Source organism: Microcaecilia unicolor, chromosome 5, assembly GCF_901765095.1.
Source record: "Microcaecilia unicolor chromosome 5, aMicUni1.1, whole genome shotgun sequence".
In the NCBI taxonomy this organism is placed as follows: domain Eukaryota; kingdom Metazoa; phylum Chordata; class Amphibia; order Gymnophiona; family Siphonopidae; genus Microcaecilia; species Microcaecilia unicolor.
Window position 1 is genome coordinate 60,771,706 of NC_044035.1, and position 22,290 is coordinate 60,793,995.

General features: G+C 38.2%; 1 protein-coding gene across 1 annotated transcript in view; it reads left to right on the top strand.

The window, feature by feature from the left end:
• DOCK1 (dedicator of cytokinesis 1) overlaps positions 1-22,290 on the top strand; it is a 906,712-nt gene that overhangs the window by 152,045 nt on the left and 732,377 nt on the right. Inside the window, exons 10-13 of the mRNA XM_030202953.1 lie at positions 7,921-8,056; positions 8,793-8,865; positions 13,831-13,910; positions 19,868-19,993. Of these exons, the coding sequence (XP_030058813.1) occupies positions 7,921-8,056; positions 8,793-8,865; positions 13,831-13,910; positions 19,868-19,993 (415 nt within the window). The remainder of the gene's footprint in view (positions 1-7,920; positions 8,057-8,792; positions 8,866-13,830; positions 13,911-19,867; positions 19,994-22,290) is intronic.

Below are 22,290 nucleotides of genomic sequence, written 5' to 3' on the forward strand. Positions count from 1 at the left end.
TCCTTTTTGTTTTGCTGTCTGTTTTTATTTTTTCCTTTGTTGATTGGGGGCCATAGAATCTGTCTTGAGCACCATGGAAGCAAGGCGTGTCACAGATTAAAAATGTTAGTTATGTTACAGAGCAAAAGAAATTTCATTTAACAAATATAAATCTGGGACACTAGCAATGAAGCAGTAAATTAATTTCTATGCTCTGCTTCCAAATCTTTCTTAATCAAATTCTACTTTCAAACAGCAGTAATAGCAAAAATTGTGTTTAGGTAATTCAGTAAGAACCCTTCAAAATCATTAATATTCTCTCTTTTTTTTTTCTTCATTTTTATTGTTTTTAGCTCCCTATTGGGAGGAAATTATATATATGGTGCCTAAAAAAAATTGGTGCCAACTAATTTAGGTGCTAATTATAGAATAAGCTTAGTTGATATTTCAGCGCCTAAATCTGCGAGCTTCCATTTACACCATCTAAAACATGGTGTAAATCCCAGCGCGTAGATTTAGGTGCACTGGGCCATATTCTATAACTAGTCACCTAAATTTTAGAACACCCACGAAATACCCATTTCCCCACCCATAGCCATGCCCCTTTTTGCCTGCATGCGTTAGAAGTTTGGTTCACATCATTACAGAATACTCTTAGAGCCCTGTTTACTAAGCCGCACTAGAGGTGCATTAGTACTTTTAGCGCACGTTAACCATTAGCATGCGCTATGTAGGCACCCACAATTATCCTATGGGCGCCTACACAGCGCACAATAATTTTCTGCATGCGCTAAAAGTACTAGCGCACCTTAGTAAACATAGCCCTTAGTGAGTTGTTAACCTAAATTCTAATCAGTGCTAATTAATGATCATTAGTGCTTGTTAAGCCAATTAAGTTACGCTCGGTGTTATTGAATCCGCGCTGATTTCAGCTCCTAAATCTAAGCACAGTATATAGAATCCAAGGGTCTACAGTGTAAAGACATCCTAACTATGCCTACTGTAATCAATATTGGATACTAGTGTTTATCAGAAATCTAACCTCACAATAACATGTAAAATACATACATACATAGGATGAATTACCGAAGAGATGACTAAAAGGAAGAAATGTGTTTTACTTAAGGGTTCTTTTGTTTTGATTTATATAGAAAGAAAAATAGTGAATGTTTACATATGGTGTGCATTTTTCACATTAATACATGGTAACGAAGTTATTAACGCTCAAAGCTTCCAATAACCTAAGGACTTGATGCTTGGAAGTCTATAGAGTTGTTAAAAAAATCTTATGGTTTATTGTATTTAATATATCACCTTTCCTGAGCACATAGCAAGGTAGTTTACAACAGATTAAAAGAGAAAGAGATGCCATATAAAATAGAAAAAAGAAAATTTAGGAGATAAAAGAAATCAATCAGATGTCATCCACAAAGATAAGTTCAGTACGTGCAGGCTGGACCTTGTGACCCAGTAGTCTAAGCTACAATAAAGTCAGTTTCAAAGGCTTTGGTGAACAAGTTAGGCCTTGAGGGCTACTTTGGATTTTTTATACAATTTAGAAGATTTCCAAGGTATATACCAGCATTTATTTGTTTTAATTTCTTTCAAAAAAGCTAATTAGATATTCTAGGACTGATGAAACATTCTTAATGATAGGATAATGTCATCTGATATGTCACGCCCGTAAAATTTCAGAACCAATATAGAAGTGAGAATAGGAATTTGTTTTCTTTTAAATCATAGTTTGTTTGTTTTTATTCCAAACATTGACTAATTTCTTTACGGTTGCAATTTTCTTCATTGGTTTCTTGGGTTATGCCATCGTCTACTATCTCCTATATAATAATTCATCACTCTGCGTCCCTGGCTGGCTGACTGGCTGGCTGAGTTACATAAGTACATAAGTATTGCCATAATGGGACAGACCAAAGGTCCATCAAGCCCAGCATCCTGTTTCCAACAGTGGCCAATCCAGGTCACAAATACCTGGCAAGATCCCCAAAAAATACAAAACATTTTATACTGCTTATCCCAGAAATAGTGGATTTTCCCCAAGTCCAATTTAATAATGGTCTATGGACTTTTCCTTTAGGAAGCCATTCAAACCTTTTTAAAACTATGCTAAGCTAATCGCCTTTACCACATTCTCTGGCTATGAATTCCAGAGCTTAATTACATGTTGAGGGAAGAAACATTTTCTCCGATTAGCTTTAAATTTACTACTTTGTAGCTTCATCACATGCGCCCTCGTCCTAGTATTTTTGGAAAGTGTAAACAGACGCTTCACGTCTACCCGTTCAACTCCACTCATTATTTTATAGACCTTTATCATATCTCCCCTCAGCCACCGTTTCTCCAAGCTGAAGAGCCCTAGCCAGTTTAGTCTTTCCCCATAGGGAAGTTGTCCCATCCCCTTTTTCGTTGCCCTTCTCTTCACCTTTTTGAATTCCACTATATCTTTTTTACGATGCGGCGACCATAATTGAACACGATATTCGACGTGTGGTCGCTCCATAGAGCGATAGAAAGGCATTATAACATCCTCATTTTTGTTTTCCATTCCTGCCCTAATAATACTTAACATTCTGTTTGCTTTATTAGCCACAGCAGCACACTGAGCAGAAGGTTTCAACATATCATCAATGACGACACCTAGATCCCTTTCTTGGTCTGTGACTCCTAATGTGGAACCTTGCATGACGTAGCTATAGTTTGGGTTCCTTTTTCCCCACATGCTGCACTTTGCACTTGCTCACATTAAATGTCATCTGCCATTTAGACGCCTTGTCTCACAGTCTCGTAAGGTCCTCTTGTAATTTTTCACAATCTTCCCACGATTTAATGATTTGAATAACTTTGTGTTGCCAGCAAATTTAATTACCTCACTAGTTACTCCCTTCTCTAGGTCATTTATAAATGTTTTAAAAAGCAGCGGTCCCAGCACAGACCCCTGGGGAACCCCACTAACTACCTTCTCCATTTAGAATACTGACCATTTAACCCTACTCTCTGTTTTTTTTATCTTTTAACCAGTTTTTAATCCACAATAGAACACTACCTCCTATCCCATGACTCTCCAATTTCCTCTGGAGTCTTTCATGAGGTACTTTGTCAAACGCCTTCTGAAAATCCAGATACACAAAATCAACCTGCTCCCCTTTATACACATGTTTGTTCATCCCTTCAAAGAAATGTCATAGATTGGTGAGGCAAGATTTCCCTTCACTAATTCCATGTTGACTTTGTCTCATTAATCCATGCTTTTCAATATTCTCAGTAATTTTGTTCTTTATAATAGTCTCTACCATTTTGCCCGGCACCGACGTCAGACTCACAGGTCTATAATTTACCGGATCTCCTCTAGAACCTTTTAAAAAAATCGGCGTTACATTGGCTACCCTCCAATCTTCCGGTATCACGCTTGATTTTAAGGATAAATTTCATATTACTAACAATAGTTCCGCAAGTTCATTTTTCAGTTCTATCAGTACTCTGGGATGAATACCATCTGGTCCAGGAGATTTGCAACTCTTCAATTTGTAGAAGTGCCCCATTACAACCATATGCAAATGACGTATAAGTAATCGACTCTCCTCCAGCCTTCCCTTCCCTCTTAATTTCCGCATTCCACGAGGGCGGGATACTATGTCAAAGGAGGGCGCGACACTGAAAGAGAAGGCAAGGGAAGGCTGGAGGTGAGCTGAGCCTGCCGCTTTCACTGATGCCGCTGCTACTTCAGGTAAAATGGAAGGAAAGGAGTGCTGTTGTGGGAGAAGAAGGCGGGCAGGTGAGGGCTGGGGTTGAACTGTAACTCGTTGCTTAAAACGGGAGTAGGTAGGGGTGGGGTGAGTTACTGGACATGGAGGGGAAGGGAGAATCGCTGGACATGGATGGGATGTGTGGGGAGGGGAGAAGAGGGCAGGGGAAAATCACTCAACATGGAGGGGAGGGCAGTGGAGAGACTAGACATCGCTTACATGAGAGTCTTCCTAGGGCCCATTTCATTTTTGGAGAAATGGGCTTTTTTTTGCTTTTTTACTATGTTTTTCTGCACTCATAAGCTCTCTGTACTTTCTCATTCTTTGAGCTGTACACTTTTTATGATCTGTAAATTAAGTTCATAAAAAAGCAATAAAATATTTTAATGTTTATTTCTGCAGTTAGATTCAAAGTACTGCATCACTTTGTTTCATCAGTTACTCAGTTAGGTTACATCAGTTGCACTAGTATTACCATGCCAGGATAGTGGATTTTAAATTTTTATTTTTTTTTTATTTTTTTTTATAAATGAACATATCAATTCACCAATTAAGTAAGAGAATTGATAGCCATAATTTTTTTTCTCTTCTCCTGAGAGTTATGTGAAAAGGTTGGCTGTAGTGTAACTGATGCAACATGAAAAATCCAGTAATGTTTTCATGTGGCTCTTTCTAGTTATAGTATATACATGTTGTTCATGTGATAGTTTTATACTTCTGGAGCAAAAAAACATTAGTTATTAAAGCGTTCACATATACCTAGTTTGAACAATAAGAAAGACAAAACCAAAATGGTTGGTATATTTTGTGAGCACTGGAAAAAAAAATCAGAGAGCTTATTGAACAGAGATGAGTTTACCACTTAACGTAGTTCTCATGATAATAAAATGTGTTCTCTTGGCATTGTCTTATTGCTAACATTGATATGTTTCGGAAGATCCAGACTGTATGCACCAATTGGACATTGTTTTGACTAACCAGATGTGGCAGACTGGAGGCAATAAAAATGATGGTAGCTCCACAGCTGATACACTTTGCATGCAGTAGTGTGTCTAGATGTAAATGTTTGGGGCCTCCATCGGGGAGGGGGGGAGCTATATTTCTATACATATCCCCCAACACCCTTCCTCCTTCCACTTTTAAATTAGCAATCTTCTGTACATAAAAGAAACCCTCCCCTCTCTAGCCTGTTTAAACTACCTATTAAATCATCTACTATAATAAAAAAACTCACCCTCAACGTTCTGAGGACACTGACGTCAGTGAAGCCAAGCCACTGACTTCAGTTCCTTCAGGTTCAAAGGTTCGTAGAGGTGAAGCCACCGGGCCCCGCCCTCACGTCAAACGTCATGACATAGAGGGCGGAGCAAACGTTGAGGGTGAGTTTTATTACTGTACCTGTGCTCCGCCCTCGCGTCAAAACGCGAAGACGTCGAGGGCAGCCCAGGAAAATCACTACCCACACAGAGCTACAACGCTAGCAACAGCGGCGGCGCATGAACCAGCTACAACCGTGACGAGCCACGGGGCGGCCCAGGAAAATCCCCACTGTTCTCAGTATATGAGTCACCCCCCCCTCCCCAAAAAAAGCTAGCACCCGTTTCATTGCTCTGAGAAACGGGCCTTCTTTCCTAGGCATTATATAATAGCATTATTCAACAAATTCTTCTATGTGGACATGAAGTTTGGATTCTCTACAGGATTGGTCAGAATCTCAATATAAACCTTGAAGCTCCAGTTTTGTTTCACAAACTCATATTCCCCAACAATGAAGCTACCCCCTAACAACTGGCCACACAAAAAATATTCAGATTATGACAAAACAACTCATGAACAGCACATGCTCCTTCTACTGCCAGATACTTTATTTAAAGCACATGAGTTTTTGCTTGTGTGGTGATTCTATAGCAGTACTTTTCAACCCAGTCCTTGCGGCACTCCCAGCCAGTTGGATTTTCGGGATACCTATAAATGAAGATGCATGAGTTAGGTCTATGAGTTAGGGTATAGATAGTCTATATGGTTTTTGTCTGTGAATGAGAAGTTAGTCCCAGGAGTTGTGGTCAGTAGTATCTTGCTACTAAGAGTGTGTAATCTTCTCAGGATATCTATCTATCTATCTATCTATCTATCTATCTATCTATCTATCTATCTATCTATCTATCTATCTATCTATCTATCATTGCGGTTATTTCTCATAATCTTGTTAGGATATTAGTGCTGTGATCATATATCTTTATTTCTATAGATCTATTGCTGTAATAATCCTTATTTTGTAGTGCACATGTATATTTTTGTAACTTGCTTTGCATTTTTGCCATATTGTTATTTTATATCTATAATAAATAATATACTCCCATTTGTGGTATTTTACCTTTCATTGGTCCAGCCAGTCATCAGAACCTAAGGGCCAATTAGTTACTGAGCAAACAAGTCCAGAATAATTGCTGTTTTGTGATTATATGATATTGAAGTACCTACAATACCAAGGCAGCATTATATGAAAACCTCTCTCATGCATCATTGTGGATATCTTAAAACCCGACTGACTGGGAGTGCCCAGCACTGCTGTACTGGAAGTGAAGACCCCACTAATCCTAAGCATTTTTATTTTTCAAGCAGGCCAGATGGGGGTGGGAGAGGGAGAAAGACACCAGTGGTATTCACGGCTTTGTTTTGTTTTTTTTCTACTATGTGGGAGCAAGATTCCAGCACACCACTGCATTGGAGATACAAAGGGATGCAACTGAGATTTTGGGGGGTGCATTTGCGCTCGCGTGGTGACTTCTATGTTTGCATGCTACCCCTCCCTTTCCCCAGATCATTTTTTAAATAGATAGAAGGTAATAATTTTTCTGGAAATTTTAAACCCAGAGAATCACTCTTAGGGCCCTGTTTACTAAGCAGTGCTGAGGGCATGCTAACATTTTTAGCATGCACTAAACAGTGCGCAGTGAATGCTAAAGACAGCCATAGAAATATATGGGTATCTCTAGCGTTCAGTGCATGCTAATTTTAGGCGTGTGCTAAAAACGCTAGTGCGTCTTAGTAAACAGGGCCATTGGTAAGTTAAAGTGTTTAGGAGACTTGGGGGTGAGGGGGAACTTTGGTTTTCTGTAGCCTCTGTTTTCATTATGTGCTCAGTTTTGGATTGCTCACTAAAGCATGCCTCTATAACCTTTATATATCTGTTCTGCTCTTGGAAATTTTAATGGATTTAGCTCTGGTTTTCTTTGTTATATTGTTCTGAAGAAAAGTTAATATATAAAAGGAACGTAATAAAATGCTAAACTCTCTCTCTAACCTCAGTACCTGTACTCAGGTTGGGTAAATTTATATGTATATAGGTTATATGTATATACTGTCACTTAGATTCTGGGTAATAGTAACAGATAACATTTCTGTGTATAAACTCTACTTTAAAATTACCCCCCTTCAGAGGTAATTTTATGAAGGCTATTTTGAATGTATGTACCTGTCTATTCATATAGACTACCACATAAAATTATTCCCTCTCCCATAAAAATGTGTGTATATTCTTTTATGGAAATTGGATATAGTTTTGTTCAGCACAGATTTTGAATGGAGCCTACTGTTCATGCATACTTTATGCATGAACATTTACACCAGCTCCTAAGCAGGTGTGAAAGCCCAAGGTTGCTTTTTAGCTTTGAATTCTGCAGCTTTTGTGGTGCAGTTTGTAAAAGAGGCTTATAATAGGTGCCTACTTGACTTCACAACCTAGGGGGCTCTTTTACTAAAGGGTTGTTGCATGGCAACCCGGAACTAACGCTGGCCCAATAAGGCCACCGGTGTGATTCCATAATTTCTAGCGCAGTGTTAACCCGAGTTACTGCGGGAGCCTTTACCACCACCTCAATGGGTGGCAGTAAGTGTCGTTCCCCCCCCCCCCCCCCCAGCATTTACTGCATGGCCCTGTCTTTTTTAGGGGCTTGTTATCCACTGGAGTGAAAAGGACCCTGCGCGTGGTAAAAACAGCCCCTGCTGCTACCACAGGACCCTTTTTACTGCAGCTTGGTAAACGGACCCCTGAACTATTTTAAAATTACTCTCCATGAGTGTTGCTGTCTGTGTGTTCTATAGATGCACATATTTTTTCAGTCTGAAATCTGTATTGATGTGTATTTCTATCCAAGTAATTTATGGAAGTTAATGTGTTTAGGACCTTGGCAGCAAAGACCTGAAAAGGGAGAAGATCAGTTTTGTCTGTCAGATTGTAAGAGTAGGTCGTATGGAGCTGAGAGACAATAATACAAGGAAACTAACTTCTGGGTTACGCCGACCTTTTGGAGTAGCAGGTAATCTACGCTCTTTACAGCTGTGCATTGCCAGTTAATGTTCTTTGTTTAATGTAGCACAATTGATTGCAACCAGCATTGTGCAGTGATAAAACTGGATTAAAATGATTCTCCATTCCACTTTAGTTTGATTTCATTATTTTTTCATGAATAACAATAAAAAAAATTCAATATGAAAATAGTAGTTTGCTATAATTTGTGTTAAACTTCATCAGATTCAGCCCCAGTCCTGTGCATAAACCCTGCATTTCGATTTGGAATCCAAGCTAATCGTAGATCAAGCACTGGAGTTTCAGTAATGTGATTTATTTGGTTTGTGAACAGAGGGTAATCTTAATAATAGTAATAAAATTATAGAGGCAACCTTTAATAAGAAGGATAATATGGACAGCTTAATTGAGCAGGATGCTATTACCACCCTAATTGTGTAGGTTGTAAGTATGGTAGTTGTAATTGCTTTCAGAAACAAATTAGCCTGCTTTTAATAGAAATGCACAGAGGACAAAGGATATATTCTGTTGTGAATCTAGATTTTTTTTTTTTGAAAAAAAAAAATCATGCTTTGAAGTTATTTTTGTCTGCTATTCCTCACCAACCTGTAAATAATTTGCTTGCACCTATATATAAGATTCACAAACTGAGGTGATCCTGATCTCTACCAATTATGAACAACCTTAATAAACTCTTTATTTTCAGTTGATGCTTAGTTCAATAAACTGACCTTTCCTGATTTCAGTAATGGATGTAACTGACATTATTAATGGGAAAGTAGATGATGAGGACAAACAACACTTTATTCCGTTTCAGCCGTAAGTACATATTCTGCATTTACAAATTTTCAGTGGTGCTGGAAGGACAATGTGTTAATTGAGATGTCATGATAATTTTATAGGAGAATTGTGCTATTATAAAGGTCTATACAATCTGCCATCTGTCTTCAAGCTTTTGACAGGATGGAATGAGTGGAGCAGTGGCCTGAGAATCAGGGGCACCTGGTTCTAGTCCCACTGCAGCTCCTTGTGACTCTGGGCAAGTCACTTAGGGGGTCTTTTACTAAAGATTAGCTCAAGTTATCTGCAGCAGGGCCTATTTTATTCCTATGGGCTCTGCTGCAGATAACTCAATCTTTGGAAAAGACCCCGTTAACTCTCCAGTACCTGTATATAATGTGTAAACTACTTTGAATGTAACCACAGAAAGGTGGTATATCAAATCCCATCCCCTTTCCCTTAATAATCCATCACAGAGGGTGAATTGTGGGATGAAGCTTTATGATTGTTCTCAGCCACTCAGAACATGGGTTGTGTGTAAGCAAAGGCTTCTGAGATAGTATCTATCTGTTAATGGTTTTGTAGAAATCCCTTGAGTTTCTGAGAGTCACTAAAAGCAGAATGTAGTACAAAATCATTCTTCCTCAAGTCTTATCTTCCTCCAGATGCCCCTGTGTTCTTACTGTGGAAATCCATTTTAAACAAATTCATTCTTTAAAATGACCTAAATGTAGGTTCACATACATCTATATAGCACATGTTAAAGTTTTGAAAGGAGCATATGTTGCCTACATGCTAGAATTATAGCTTGTCCTTAATTCATTCTAGATATGTTCTCCATCTTGCCTTATATTGTTTCTCCTATATGTAAATTTAGTAATACATTTTTTAATAGTTATCTACAGTATCTCTATATACCAAGGTGGGGTTATTGTAGAATATCTTCTCCAGAACTCCATTAACTCAAGGACATGCCAACCATGTCTCACCAAGGTTACACACTTCATTTTATTTTCACTTTTAATAAAATGATTAAGAAATATATTACAAGTCTGAAAGCAATGCACACCATCAATGAGGTATAATATACAAATAACACAAACAATACAAAGCATATATAAAAAAAAATCAAAATATCTCAGTCCTTCTACTGCCCCCCTACCCCATCCCTGTCATTACAGTGAGCAGTTTGCCTTTATTAAGCTTGCACTAATAACCATGTTCTTAATCTACACCATGAGGAAACAAAATTATTCTCATACCTTAATTGTTTTGGCAGTGAGTTCCACGCAGTGAGCACTAACACAGAAAAGGCTCAGTAACTTCTCTTAGTAAGTTGGGCCTGAGAGAATGAAGAAATTAACAAACCTTCTTGTGGGGTTTGCAGTACTGTATAGGAATCAGTTTACCATATTATCCCATTTAACTCACAGTACTCCTGCTGTAGTATGTATCAGCATTAATGTTCTATTTTTTTCTTCTCACCAGTAACTAACTATGATCAAGGCTTATTTGCTTTTTAGTAACTATCGGGCTCTTTTGCTAAGCTGCGTTAGGTACTAATGCATGCCTAACGCAGATTAAAAGGGCTTACTACTGGTAAATTTGCCATTATGTTTTATTTTTTCAGTGGAGGGGATGGCATCTACATTACTGCACGCTAAGGGGGTAGACCCTCCCTAACTGATTAACACAGGATTAATGCATGATCCCTTACCACCTACAAAATGGGTGGCAGTAAATGCTCATGTGCTAATCTTTGATAATCACCATGCGCTAATGACAAAATTTAGTGCATGGCTATTGAGAAAATAGAAAATTGGCTGTTTTCCATCTGTGGGGAAAAATGGCCTTAGTGCGTGAGAAAACCCCGTGTAAGGGCATGCAAATACCAGCTTTTCCTACAACTTGATGAAAAGACCCTTACATTTTTCAGATGCTGACTGCTTCTGTTACATTGTGTAACTAGAATTAATAGGCTTCCTGTTTTGAAGTTTTATACCTCTTTGAAACATTTCTTGTTATACAGATTTCATGGTTACTAAATTTTCACTAATTTGACTGAATGGTGGTGTGCCTTGAATGGTGTACATTTGTTTTCTATTTTTTTTTTTTTTTTTTGCAATGTGAAATGAGCTCTAACATGATCTTTAGTGCAGATAACTGCAGGGATGAAGTTTGCCATTTTTTGAGGTTCAGTAGTGGCTACTAAGGGAGTGTCATAATGAGATGATTCTGTGAAAAGTATCTCACCTGGCCTTTTGTCGGATGCAGTGCTAACCAAACTTTTAGTTGTTTCTCCATTAAAACAGACTTATAATTGTGTGCATTCTAGCAACTTTGTGGCCAGAATGAGTGTTAGCTTTCCTTCTTCTTATGGTAAAAAATGAATTCCTGTTCAGTAGAAGATATATTATGAATAACACGCACTTTGTGCATGGCAAGATCGCTCTAGAGTTACTACTTTACATAGGATGCAGATGATTTGTTATTTCATTTATGCATATCATATTCTGTTCCTCTGCTGCTTGGCTTAGCTATTGCCCATATTTGCTCATCTGTACTTATTCACTTCTCAAAATAGCTGTTAAAATGCACCTGGAAAAGTTGGTGTGGGGTATTTAACTGACTCTTACAAGTACTTTTTCATAGTTTGATTTGTGTGTGTAAAGTAGCATAAACAAATGTATTTGGGTAGTATGTATTTGTCTTGCATAAAGACATTTGAGCTAATATTTTTTAGCACAAATTTGAAGGATAGTTGGTTTTGTATATAGAATACTATGGCCTTTCTGTAATTAAACGCCCATCATATGTTCTGTATTATCACAAGGCTGCAGCTCCTTGTACTCTGGTGGTCTTTCAGGGTCTGTGCTGGTATATTCTCAGATGTCGGCCAAGCAAGGACCATGCCAGCAGGTCTCATAGACTTCACAAGCAGGCATCTTTGTCTAGCAAGGGTAATTCTATAACAGAGCACCCACCACTTGAGCCCATATGGCGTCTATTCATGTTTCCGGGGGGGGGGGGGGGGGGCTGTGCTTGTTGAGAAGTGAGCTATTCATGAGGTCTGGTGGCAAAACCCCTACATGCTGTTTTGTAAGGATGTGTAAAAGTGCCATGGTGCATAAATGGAAGAGCGGGGTGTTCACATGAGTGGAGCATGGGAGGGACATGGGCGGTGCTGCCATTTAGATATGCAACTTACAGTATACTTGTCCTTGCTGTATAACTGTAGGTGCCTAGATGTAAGATGCGCTAATACTAGGTTATGCTAGTGGTACTCGGGTCCTGTTTTAGTATAGACTTTCACCATGCAGTATTTGGGTGCATAAAAGGAGACATCCACTTCTAGACTTACCCCCTAAATAGATCTACAGATTCTTACAGGCTTACAAGAAGATAAATACCTTTACTTCAGGAAGCAGGTGCATTTGTATCCCATATTTTCCCACCTATTTGCAGGCTCAGTGTGGCTTACATTATGCCGCAATGGCGATTGCCATTAACGGAATGGGAAGTACAGAGTAATGCTTCAATTAAGGTACATAAATATCAAGTAAATAAGAGGTAAATAAATAAATAATTCATATCAGAATATGGGATAAAAACAGGTATGACATTCAATGATAACAAAGTGAGAAAATAACCAAATTAAAAGAGTTCAATGTTAGCTTGTTCTATTTTGATAATAAGTAATTTATGGAGGATTCTTTTTATAAGTTTCTTTGAACAAGTTAGTCTTCAGAAATTTCCGGAAGGCTGTCAGATCGTGTATTGTTTTTACAGCTTTCAGTAATGCATTCCATAGTTGTGTGCAGATGTAGGAGAAGCTAGACGCATAGATTGATTTGTATTTAAGTCCTCTACAGTCGGGGTAGTGAAGGTTTAAGAAAGTACGAGATACATTTTTTGTATTTCTTACTGGTAAGTCTGTACGATCTGACATATTATTGGGGCCTCTCCATGAATGACTTTATGAACCAGGGTACAAATTTTGAATGTAATTTGGTCTTTTAGTGGGAGCCAATGTAGTTTTTCTCTGAGGGGTTTGGCGTTTTCATATTTCACTCTTCCAAATATGAGTCTGGCTGCAGTATTTTGGGCTGTCTGGAGTTTCTTAATAGTTTGTGCTTTATTGACTATACACTCATTCTGCACCTGGATTAGATTGCTGTACACACTATAAATTAGTTCAGTTCCTTATCTCTTGCTTAACTATACAAAGAACTTGCCTTTATTTTAGCTAACCATCAAATTATCCCAACTGACTCTGTACCACGCATCTTGTTCCCATCATATATCTGCTGTTGGTCCCTCAGCTATATGGTAAGCTGTATTGTAGATTAGCATCACATCTGTTAGTTGAATGTTCTAATGCATGCATATTACTTGTATCAGTATTATTAACATTGTATTATATCTCTGGTATTTGAATTCCAATATTGTTAAATGTGTATATTTTTGATACTGTTAAATGATCTATTATTGGGTTTCAAGTTTACATCATTTATTGTATTTGTTTATTCTTGTTTATTTTACTATTGTTATGCTGCTAACAAAATTTTAAGTTTTATGTTAAACTGTTTTTGCTGTACACTGCCTTGGGTGAATCTCTTCATAAAGGCAGTTAATAAATCCCAATAAATAAACAAATAAATAGGCTTCTTGCTCTAAGTACCATTATTAATGGGTTAAGAGGTGATATTTTTAACAACCTGTTGATTATTTGTAGAAGCTTTACTTGTTTTGAGGTCAGCATTTCCTGATTGGTATTCTTCAATGTCTCTTTTCTTACCATTCATATCCTTTTACTTATGTTGGTTAATAATTACTCTTTTGCCCCAATTATGAAGTGATCTTTTGTCTTTCATTGTTACTGTGACTTCTAGTTTGCTGTGCCCCTTTGCTTCCTTTTTGTTGTCATGAATGTACTTCAGACTAGCATTGGATGACATGATTGAGCATAAGCATCTGAACATATCATCCCATTTTTTCATCCAGGGTAGCAGGGGAGAATGATTTCCTTCAGACTGTTATAAACAAAGTGATTGCTGCTAAAGAAGTCAACCACAAGGGTCAAGGTAGGTATTCCTTTCTAATATTATAGAGAAAACATAATCTGTTCATAGACATACCTGATAGTCTAAATGAGTAGGTCTGCTGAGATGAAATATTGCCAGATGAGAAATGTATTGTAATATACTGTACAGTTTTTGTTGCCAGTAAATGTGTGTGTGTGGCATGTGGGTTTTCTTAGGGGGGGGAAGAGATAGCAGATGATAATGGATGAGTAGACTGGATAGGCCATATGGCCTTTATCTGCCATCATTTTCTGTTTCTATGTTTGTGTGTGACTGTGTACCTGTGTTTCCTAATTCTCCCAGTAATGAATGTCCATTCATTGCATTTTTCAATCAAAGATTTACTGAAGGCTACTGACAAATTTAGCAATTGCCCTCTAGACCAACTCCATCCTGTTGATATCTTTTTGAAAATTATCTAAATTTTTAGCAGGCTGGGGTCTGAACCAGAGGAAGCATCTATTGATTATTAATTTCTGTATTTCTTTTTCTTTTTTTAATTTCCTTAATCTTGGAATCAAATTTCTTTAACTTGTGGACAAATGGGTTGTAAAGATATATACTTATCATTTTTGTTTCCTAATGTTAAATAATGCCGATTGCATATTCACTTTAAGTGGTGATATATTGTAAAATTTAAATAATTAAATAAAAAAAAATTATCTAAATTTTCAGAAAGCATTTAATAAAGTCCCTCAGAGAGACTCCAGAGAAAATTAAGAACCCATGGGGGTAGGAAGCAATGTTCTGTTGTGGATTAGGAATAGGCTGATGGATAGAAAACAGAGAGTAGGGTTAAATAACCAATCTCTCAGTGGAGTAGGGTGAATAGTGGTGTGGCTTGGGATCTGTACTGGGACTGGTGCTATTTAACATATTTATTAATGATCTGGAAATGGGACCGAGCCGTGATACAATTTGCAGATGACACAAAACTAGTTGGTAACACGCATGCGGATTATGAAATAAATTCAGGGCCATTCTTTTGGGCTGCAAAAACTGAAGGGTGCAATAGGGATTGAATGCAATAGGGATAGGGATGCATTTCAGCTGAAACTCAATGCAGAAAAAAACCCAATGCCTAATACTCACCTCTCAACATAACATGAACAAATTCACCACCATTAACACACCAAAACTGAATCTTCCAATTTCGGACACCCTACAAATTCTTGGAGTTACCATTGATCGACACCTAACACTGGAGAGTCACGTGAAAAACACAACCAAGAAGATTGAAAAGAGTGAGACCTTTCTTCCCAAGGACCATCTTCCGTAACCTGGTACAATCAGTGGTACTCAGTCATCTAGACTATTGTAACGCACTCTATGCTGGCTGTAAAGAACAAATAATCAAGAAACTTCAGACAGCCCAAAACACTGCAGCTAGATTCATATTCGGCAAAACAAAATATGAAAGTGCTAAGCCTCTACAAGAAAAGCTACATTGGCTCCCACTTAACGCATTACGTTCAAAATTTGTACTCTATTTTTTCAGTATTGTATATTATTATTCTTGATTGAATATTATTATGTACATTAAAATGTTATAAAGAAATAATAAAAAAAAAATTTGTACCCTAGTTCACAAAATCATTCACGGAGATGCCCCAGCCTACATGTCAGACCTGATAGACTTACCACCCAGGAACGCTAAAAAATCATCCCGCACATTCCTCAATCTTCACTTCCCCAACTGTAAAGGTCTAAAATACAAACTAACACATGCGCCAACCTTCTCCTACTTGAGCACACAATTCTGGAACGCGCTGCCGCGCAACTTAAAAACGATCTATGAACTAACTAACTTCCGCAAACTATTGAAGACCTATCTCTTTAACAAGACATACCACAAAGATCAACAAATGTGAACTCCTACACGGAAATCCAGTACTGCCTTACGATACCTACTTGTTAAACCATTATCCTTTATCATTATCATGTTACCCAAGATCCTTATGTAATACTAAATGTCTATTTTACTATGTATTTCCACTACTCATGATGTATTGTAAGCCACATTGAGCCTGCAAAGAGGTGGGAAAATGTGGGCTACAAATGCAATAAAACAAATAAATAAATAAATAAGTAGTTCTTTTGTATGAAAAGGACAGGACCTGGGGTGATTGTATTTGATTATCTTAAGGAGGCCAAACATGTAGAAAAAGTGATGGGAGAAGTCGGGAGGATGGTTTGGTAAATAGGGAGAGGAATAGCCAGCAGAAAAAAGGTGATAGTGCTTTTGTACAAGTCTCTAGTCAGATCTCATTTGGACTACAGTATACAGTTCTAGAGACTGCTTGTTCAATTGGATATAAACAGGATGGAGTTGATCTAGAGGGTGGCTACTAAATTGGTCAGTAGCCTTTATCAAAAAGCATATGAGGACAGAAGAGCTCAATTTGTATATTTTGGGAGAAAAGGATGATAGAGACATTTAAAATATTTCTATAGTATATATGCATGAGTCTTCCATCTCTCAATTGAAAGAAAGCTCTGGAATAAGGGGGAATAGAATGAAGGTGAAAGAGAAGATAGATTCAGGAGAATTATGGAAAGGATGATGGATGTATGGAATGGTCTCCCAGTGGAGGTGATGATGAGGACTGTGAAGTCAAGAAGCCATGAAACATGCATAAAGGATCTCTAAGGGAGAAGAAATTGTAGAGTGGTTGGTATGGATAGGCAGACTGGATAGGCTGCATGGCTTTATCTGCTTTTATTTTCTATGTTTCTAAGATGTATTAGTTGTCAAGTTTCTCCTTTTGAATGTGCAGTGTACATTTATATCAGTAAGCAAATATTTAGGGAGCCATTCTGGCATACCTAATAGGTTATTAAAGTATTTGCTTTAATGATATTCCCCCACAAACACATAGTTAAATAATTCTAGTACTGCTGCTTGGCAAGAAGCAATTTTTCGGCTATTCCTTGCTTCAGAATTATTTCACTCCACAGCATTCAATGAAATTTCAGTTCTGTGCCATCAAAAGATTGTTGCAAGAATTAAAAAAAAAAATCTCAATGTCTATTTTATTGTGGTTTTGATAACTGCGCTCTGTTAGTAGTGGTGTGCTGGAGCCGGCTCACACCGGCTCTACAGAGCCAGTTGCTAACTTTAGAACAATTTTGCGAGCCGGTTGTTACCATATTTACTAGACTATAAGCCGAGATTTGGGGGCTTTAAAAAAAAAAAGCCCCAAAATTGGTATCTCGGCTTATAGTCGAGTTTGCACAACTTCTCTGGTCTTTCTCTGCTCCCCTATCTCTGCCCCTCGCAGTGACCACAATTCTTCTTACTGGCTTGCAGCTGTCTCTGAACTTGAAGCTACCATTGTCACAGAACTACGGTAACTGCAAGCTGTGCCAGCGTGGGGCCTTGTGCAACTGCACGTGCTCAAGGCCTACATGGTCGGACAGGCATTCTCAAGGCTCCTCGTTGCCAGCTCCGCTTGCAAATACCTTCTGTGTCAGCGGTAGAAGCTTTGGATATGGAACAACGCACTTTGTTTTGTTTTGCTGGGCTGCTAATCACAATGGTAAGCTGTTTAAAGATTATTTTGTGAGCGTTTTCTGTTATATATGCTCAGATCATTTTGTAATTAAATATACACTTTTTTAATATATTTTATCATGCGGGTTGTTTACCCTATTGAACAGTATTTTTACGAGTACATTTGATAATTTTTAAAAAGTATAATAATAATTGTTACTCTTTGCTGAGCTTGATAAGTGGCTATATTTTATGCGTCAGAAAGTTAATGAAGTGGTAGCGTAGTGCCTATCATCTGGTGCCTATTTGGTGTGACTTGCTATTCAATTATGTGTTCAGTATTATTAGACACTCTTTTTTTTTAGGAGTGAGGATTGCAGTATGAGCACAGAAAACAGGATATTCAGTCTTGCAGATTTTTGGGAGCATTCTTGTTGACATCATATGACGTTTTAAAGACATTTTTTAAAGCAGTATTTTAAGTTCACTAAGGTATTCTAATGCATTTGTTTCATGTAAGTGTATTTTTGCACCTGATTTCAATGTTCTCATAAGAACATAAAATACACTTACATGAAACAAATATAGTAACATATGTTACTATGTTACTATATTTGTTTCATGTAAGTGTATTTTTGCACCTGATTTCAATGTTCAATGATACTCTTCAGTTCACTATTTTTCAAGAAAGTTCAGTAATGGATACTGTAATTTTTCAGATTCATCAATATTCACGGTAGAAGGGTGTGGAGACTTTGATCATTGCTTGATATTGTAAGATACTCCGCCTTCCGTTTTTTGTTCACAGAATTTTTTCTCCCGTAAGTGTGCATTGTTTGGGAGTTTTTTTGACTTCTGTGAGTTTTTTCGGAAGGTGGTAGGAGCTTATGATGTTGGCCATTTCAGTGGAGTCCTAATGAGAGGTTCCCTGGGCTGTTGAGGCTATTTTTTATTTAGGATTTTTGATATATTTACACTCTTTTGCAGTTATAATAGTGTGAATGTTCTCATAAGAACATAAGAGTAGCCATACTGGGTCAGACTAATGGTCCATCTAGCCCAGTATCCTGTTTTCCAATCAGTGGCCAAGCCAGGTCACAAGTACCTGGCAGAAACCCAAATTGTGGCAACTCTCCATACTACAAATCCCAGGGCAAGAAGTTGCTTCCCATGTCTGGCTCAATAGCAGACTATGGACTTGTTCATTTTTCTTACAGTATATTACAACAATGCATTTTTGAATGACCCATTTTGGATTTTGTTTGCTGCTGTTTTGAGTACTTGGTAAGACATGCAGATTGTAAATTGGTTGCTACACACATCCTTTGTACCAATCTTCTAATGTATAATAAAGTTACATACATATACAATTTTTTTGGTTTTGCCAAGCCCTGCCAGCCAAATAAATAGACTTCAGCCGCTCTCTGATGCTTGTGTCAGGCTCTGAGCAGCATGTTGAGACTTCTTGTGCATGTTCTGAGAATGCGCGAGAAGTCCCCGGTGTGCTGCCAGAGCCAGAAACAAGCAGTAGGGAGCGGCGGCAGGTCCAATTATTAAGTTGTGGGGCTCAGCATCCCTGCCAGCAAAGGAATGCCTAGCACACTTGCATGGGGGGAGGAAGAATGCGTTGCCCCCCTCCCAGTCCACCCCTGGGTCGTCCCCCCCCCCAAAAAAAATTGCAGGGCTGGTTACTCCCAGAGAGAGAGAACCTGTTAAAATTTACCAGCACACCTGTAAGTAGTCATTCTTGATATGTAGAAAAGTACTTGATGGGTCATTCAGAGTGTTCAGTTTAGTGTGGGTTTTTTTGTGTGTTAAAGGGGAAAATTTTGCACAGCTTTCCTAGTTGCAATATATGCGGATTCTTTTAGAGTCCATATTTTGAAACGCAGCAGTTTCACCTTGATAAAGCAACATAACGTATATGTGTTAAAAAGCAGCCAAATAATTTGCATGTGCTTTTTTCTTTTGTGCTGGCTGCCAAGATGAGTAAAATAAAATATTTTCTCTATTTTTGAAAATGTGACATATGTATATATTCAGTTTCATTTCTCCAGCCTGAATAGGCCCAAGAGAATGTGGCTTTTTCCTTTGGCTAAATGTATGCATTGTGCTGAAACAAGCATGTACTTTTAGGGCAGAGGAGAGCAGTTTTCAGAACAAGAAGTCAAGGCATGGGAATCCATTTCAGCTTGCTAGATTGTTTTTAAAATTGTTTTGCCATTCTTCTGTAATTGGCATTTTAATTTTAAAGCTCATTGATTTGTTTGTGTTTTACTCTTGTTTGTTTTGATATTATGAATTTTATTAGATTTTGCCTTGAGTCATTGAATCAGAAGAAACGAGCTTCTGTTAGTGGCCTGAAAAGCAATTTCCTTAACTCAAATGATTATTTGTTTTGCAAACCTTTAATTTATAAACTTAAAAAAATGTAATAGTTGCATAATGTTTGTCTCCTTTTCAGGTTTGTGGGTAACAATGAAGCTTCTTCCTGGAGATATTCACCAGATTCGAAAGGAGTTTCCCCATTTAGTGGACCGGTCTACAGCAGTGGCTCGGAAAATGGGATTTCCTGAAATTATTATGCCTGGTAAATGTTGTTTTAATGGAATGATGTAGTTAGGAAAGGTTTGTGGTAATAGTTTGTGAGGATAAATTGAAGTTGCATAAACATGAAATGAGTCGCTGTGCATTGTGGTCAATACACTACCCCAAGACCTGGGGAGAAATGGGAAATTTACATGATTGTTAATTTAGTTGTAATGCAATGGCAGCAAATGACCTATTTATTACAACTCGTACACATCAGCTAAAAATTTAGGGGGTCTTTTACCAAGGCACAGTAGTGTTTTTAGCGTGCACTAATGATTAGCACGCGCTAAATGCTAGAGACACCCGTAGGAATATATGGGCATCTCTAGCATTTAGCACAGACTTATTTTTAGCGCGTGCTAAAAACGCTAGCATGCCTTTTTAAAAGGACCCCTTAATGTATACACCTCAAATGACAAAAGGCAGATGAACTAAACCTTAGGTTATACTCATAGAATGATTGTTCTTGTTGTGCACACATCTGATCTCCATCATGCTTCCTAACTATAAAGTTTAGCTTGCATGTAACCAGTTGAAGTTTTCCCATGTTGACCGCTCAAAATGAAAGGGCTAGCTAGCATAAGGGATTTCATCCCCTGGCACCCTTCTCCAAACAAGTTAAAGGTGTTCGGCCTCCCAGATTCTATCTGCTCCCTTTCCCTTCATCTTCCCAATGCATATGCTGTGATAGGGACCTAATAGCTTTGATTCCTCCTCCATACTTGTGTTCTGATGGGGCTTGGCACCTTGACATCACAGCTTTTCTCCTCTTCTGTCTGCCTGAATGAAATGGGGGCTTGGTGGTGACAGTATCAGATTTGTTTTCTAATTTCTATGCAAAAGAGTAATGAGACCAGCAAGGCACCTCCAATAACAACAGGAAGATGGAAATACAGTGGAAAACCTTTATTACCTGACATGGCACCGTGTTTCACCAAAGTGCCTGTTTCAGGCGTCTTGATATGAATGTTGATAGACTTGAGGATCCTAATCACAGGCTGTCTTTAGAAAGACTCTCAGTGCGAAAAAAATACATTGCAGCCTATCAACATTCATATCAGGACCCCTGAAGCAGGCACTTTGCCAAAACATGGTGCCGTGTCGGGTAATATAGTTTTTCCACTGTGTCTCCGTCTTCCTGTTGTTATTGGAGGTGCCTTGCTGGTCTCACTACTCTTTTGCATGGACTCTCATATGTAGTGGACCACAGTCTCCCGCTTTGGTTCCCTTTCCCTTCTGTTTTCTAATTTCTACACCATCTGATGAAGGCCCATAATAAGAGCAAGAAAGAGCAAGCCACATTCTTGCTTATGAGAGTAGGGAACAAAGGAAGCAAATTAACACACAACCTCAATCAGCTCCATTTTTTTAAATCGTCAGGAGTGGGGTGGGAGTGAAGCAGGCTTGTTCCTTCCATGCTGGTTGTTCAGCCTTGTTGAAATTGTGATAAACTGTTCGGCAATGCCCCTTTTAGGCTAAGCACAAAAATGGCCATGACAGAAAAGAACAAACCTCCTTCCCAGTCTATTGTCAAAATAAACAAATGGCACTTGCTGAACTCTCATCCTTATTGCCTCCCATCCCCTTCCCCCTTCATCTGGAAGGGAAGTTTCATCTGTCTAGTTCTAACTGGACCATTGGCAATGATTGTTGGACTTATGTTGCTGTTGATCCAGTCTTTGCAAGTTAAAATTGATGATGTTAAACCACAATTGGAAGAACATAAGAACAAATTACTATCTATAAAGGATTATGACAAGTTTTTAAGTGATTTTAATGAAAAAGTTAAGTTACACAAGGCATTAAAAACTGCAAAGTATTAAAAAAAACTGCAATGCGTTAAAGATTATTCCAAGGGATATGTATAGCAATGGATGAAGATTCCAGAAACAAAAGAAACCGGGAAGGTTAAAAAATTTGGTCTTTGTTGATGGTGAAGAAAGTAGTGATCAATCAGGGGCCGTTCTGAGCCAGAGACTCTAGCAGAGGGGCCTGGAAGAATTGGGTGAGAGCAGGGAACATGAGTGGCATGAATCAAATAACATGGAGGTGACAGAGGAACATAAGAACATTATTCTTACTGTACACCGCCTGAAGTGAATTCCTTCAAAAAGGTGGTAAATAAATCCTAATAAATAAGAGTAGCCATACTGGCTCAGACTAATGGTCCATCTAGCCCAGTATCCAGTTTCCAAACAGTGACCAATCCAGGTCACAAGTACCTGGCAGAAACCTAATTAGTAGTAACATTCCATGCTACCAATCCTGGGGCAAGCAGTTGCTTCCCCATATCTG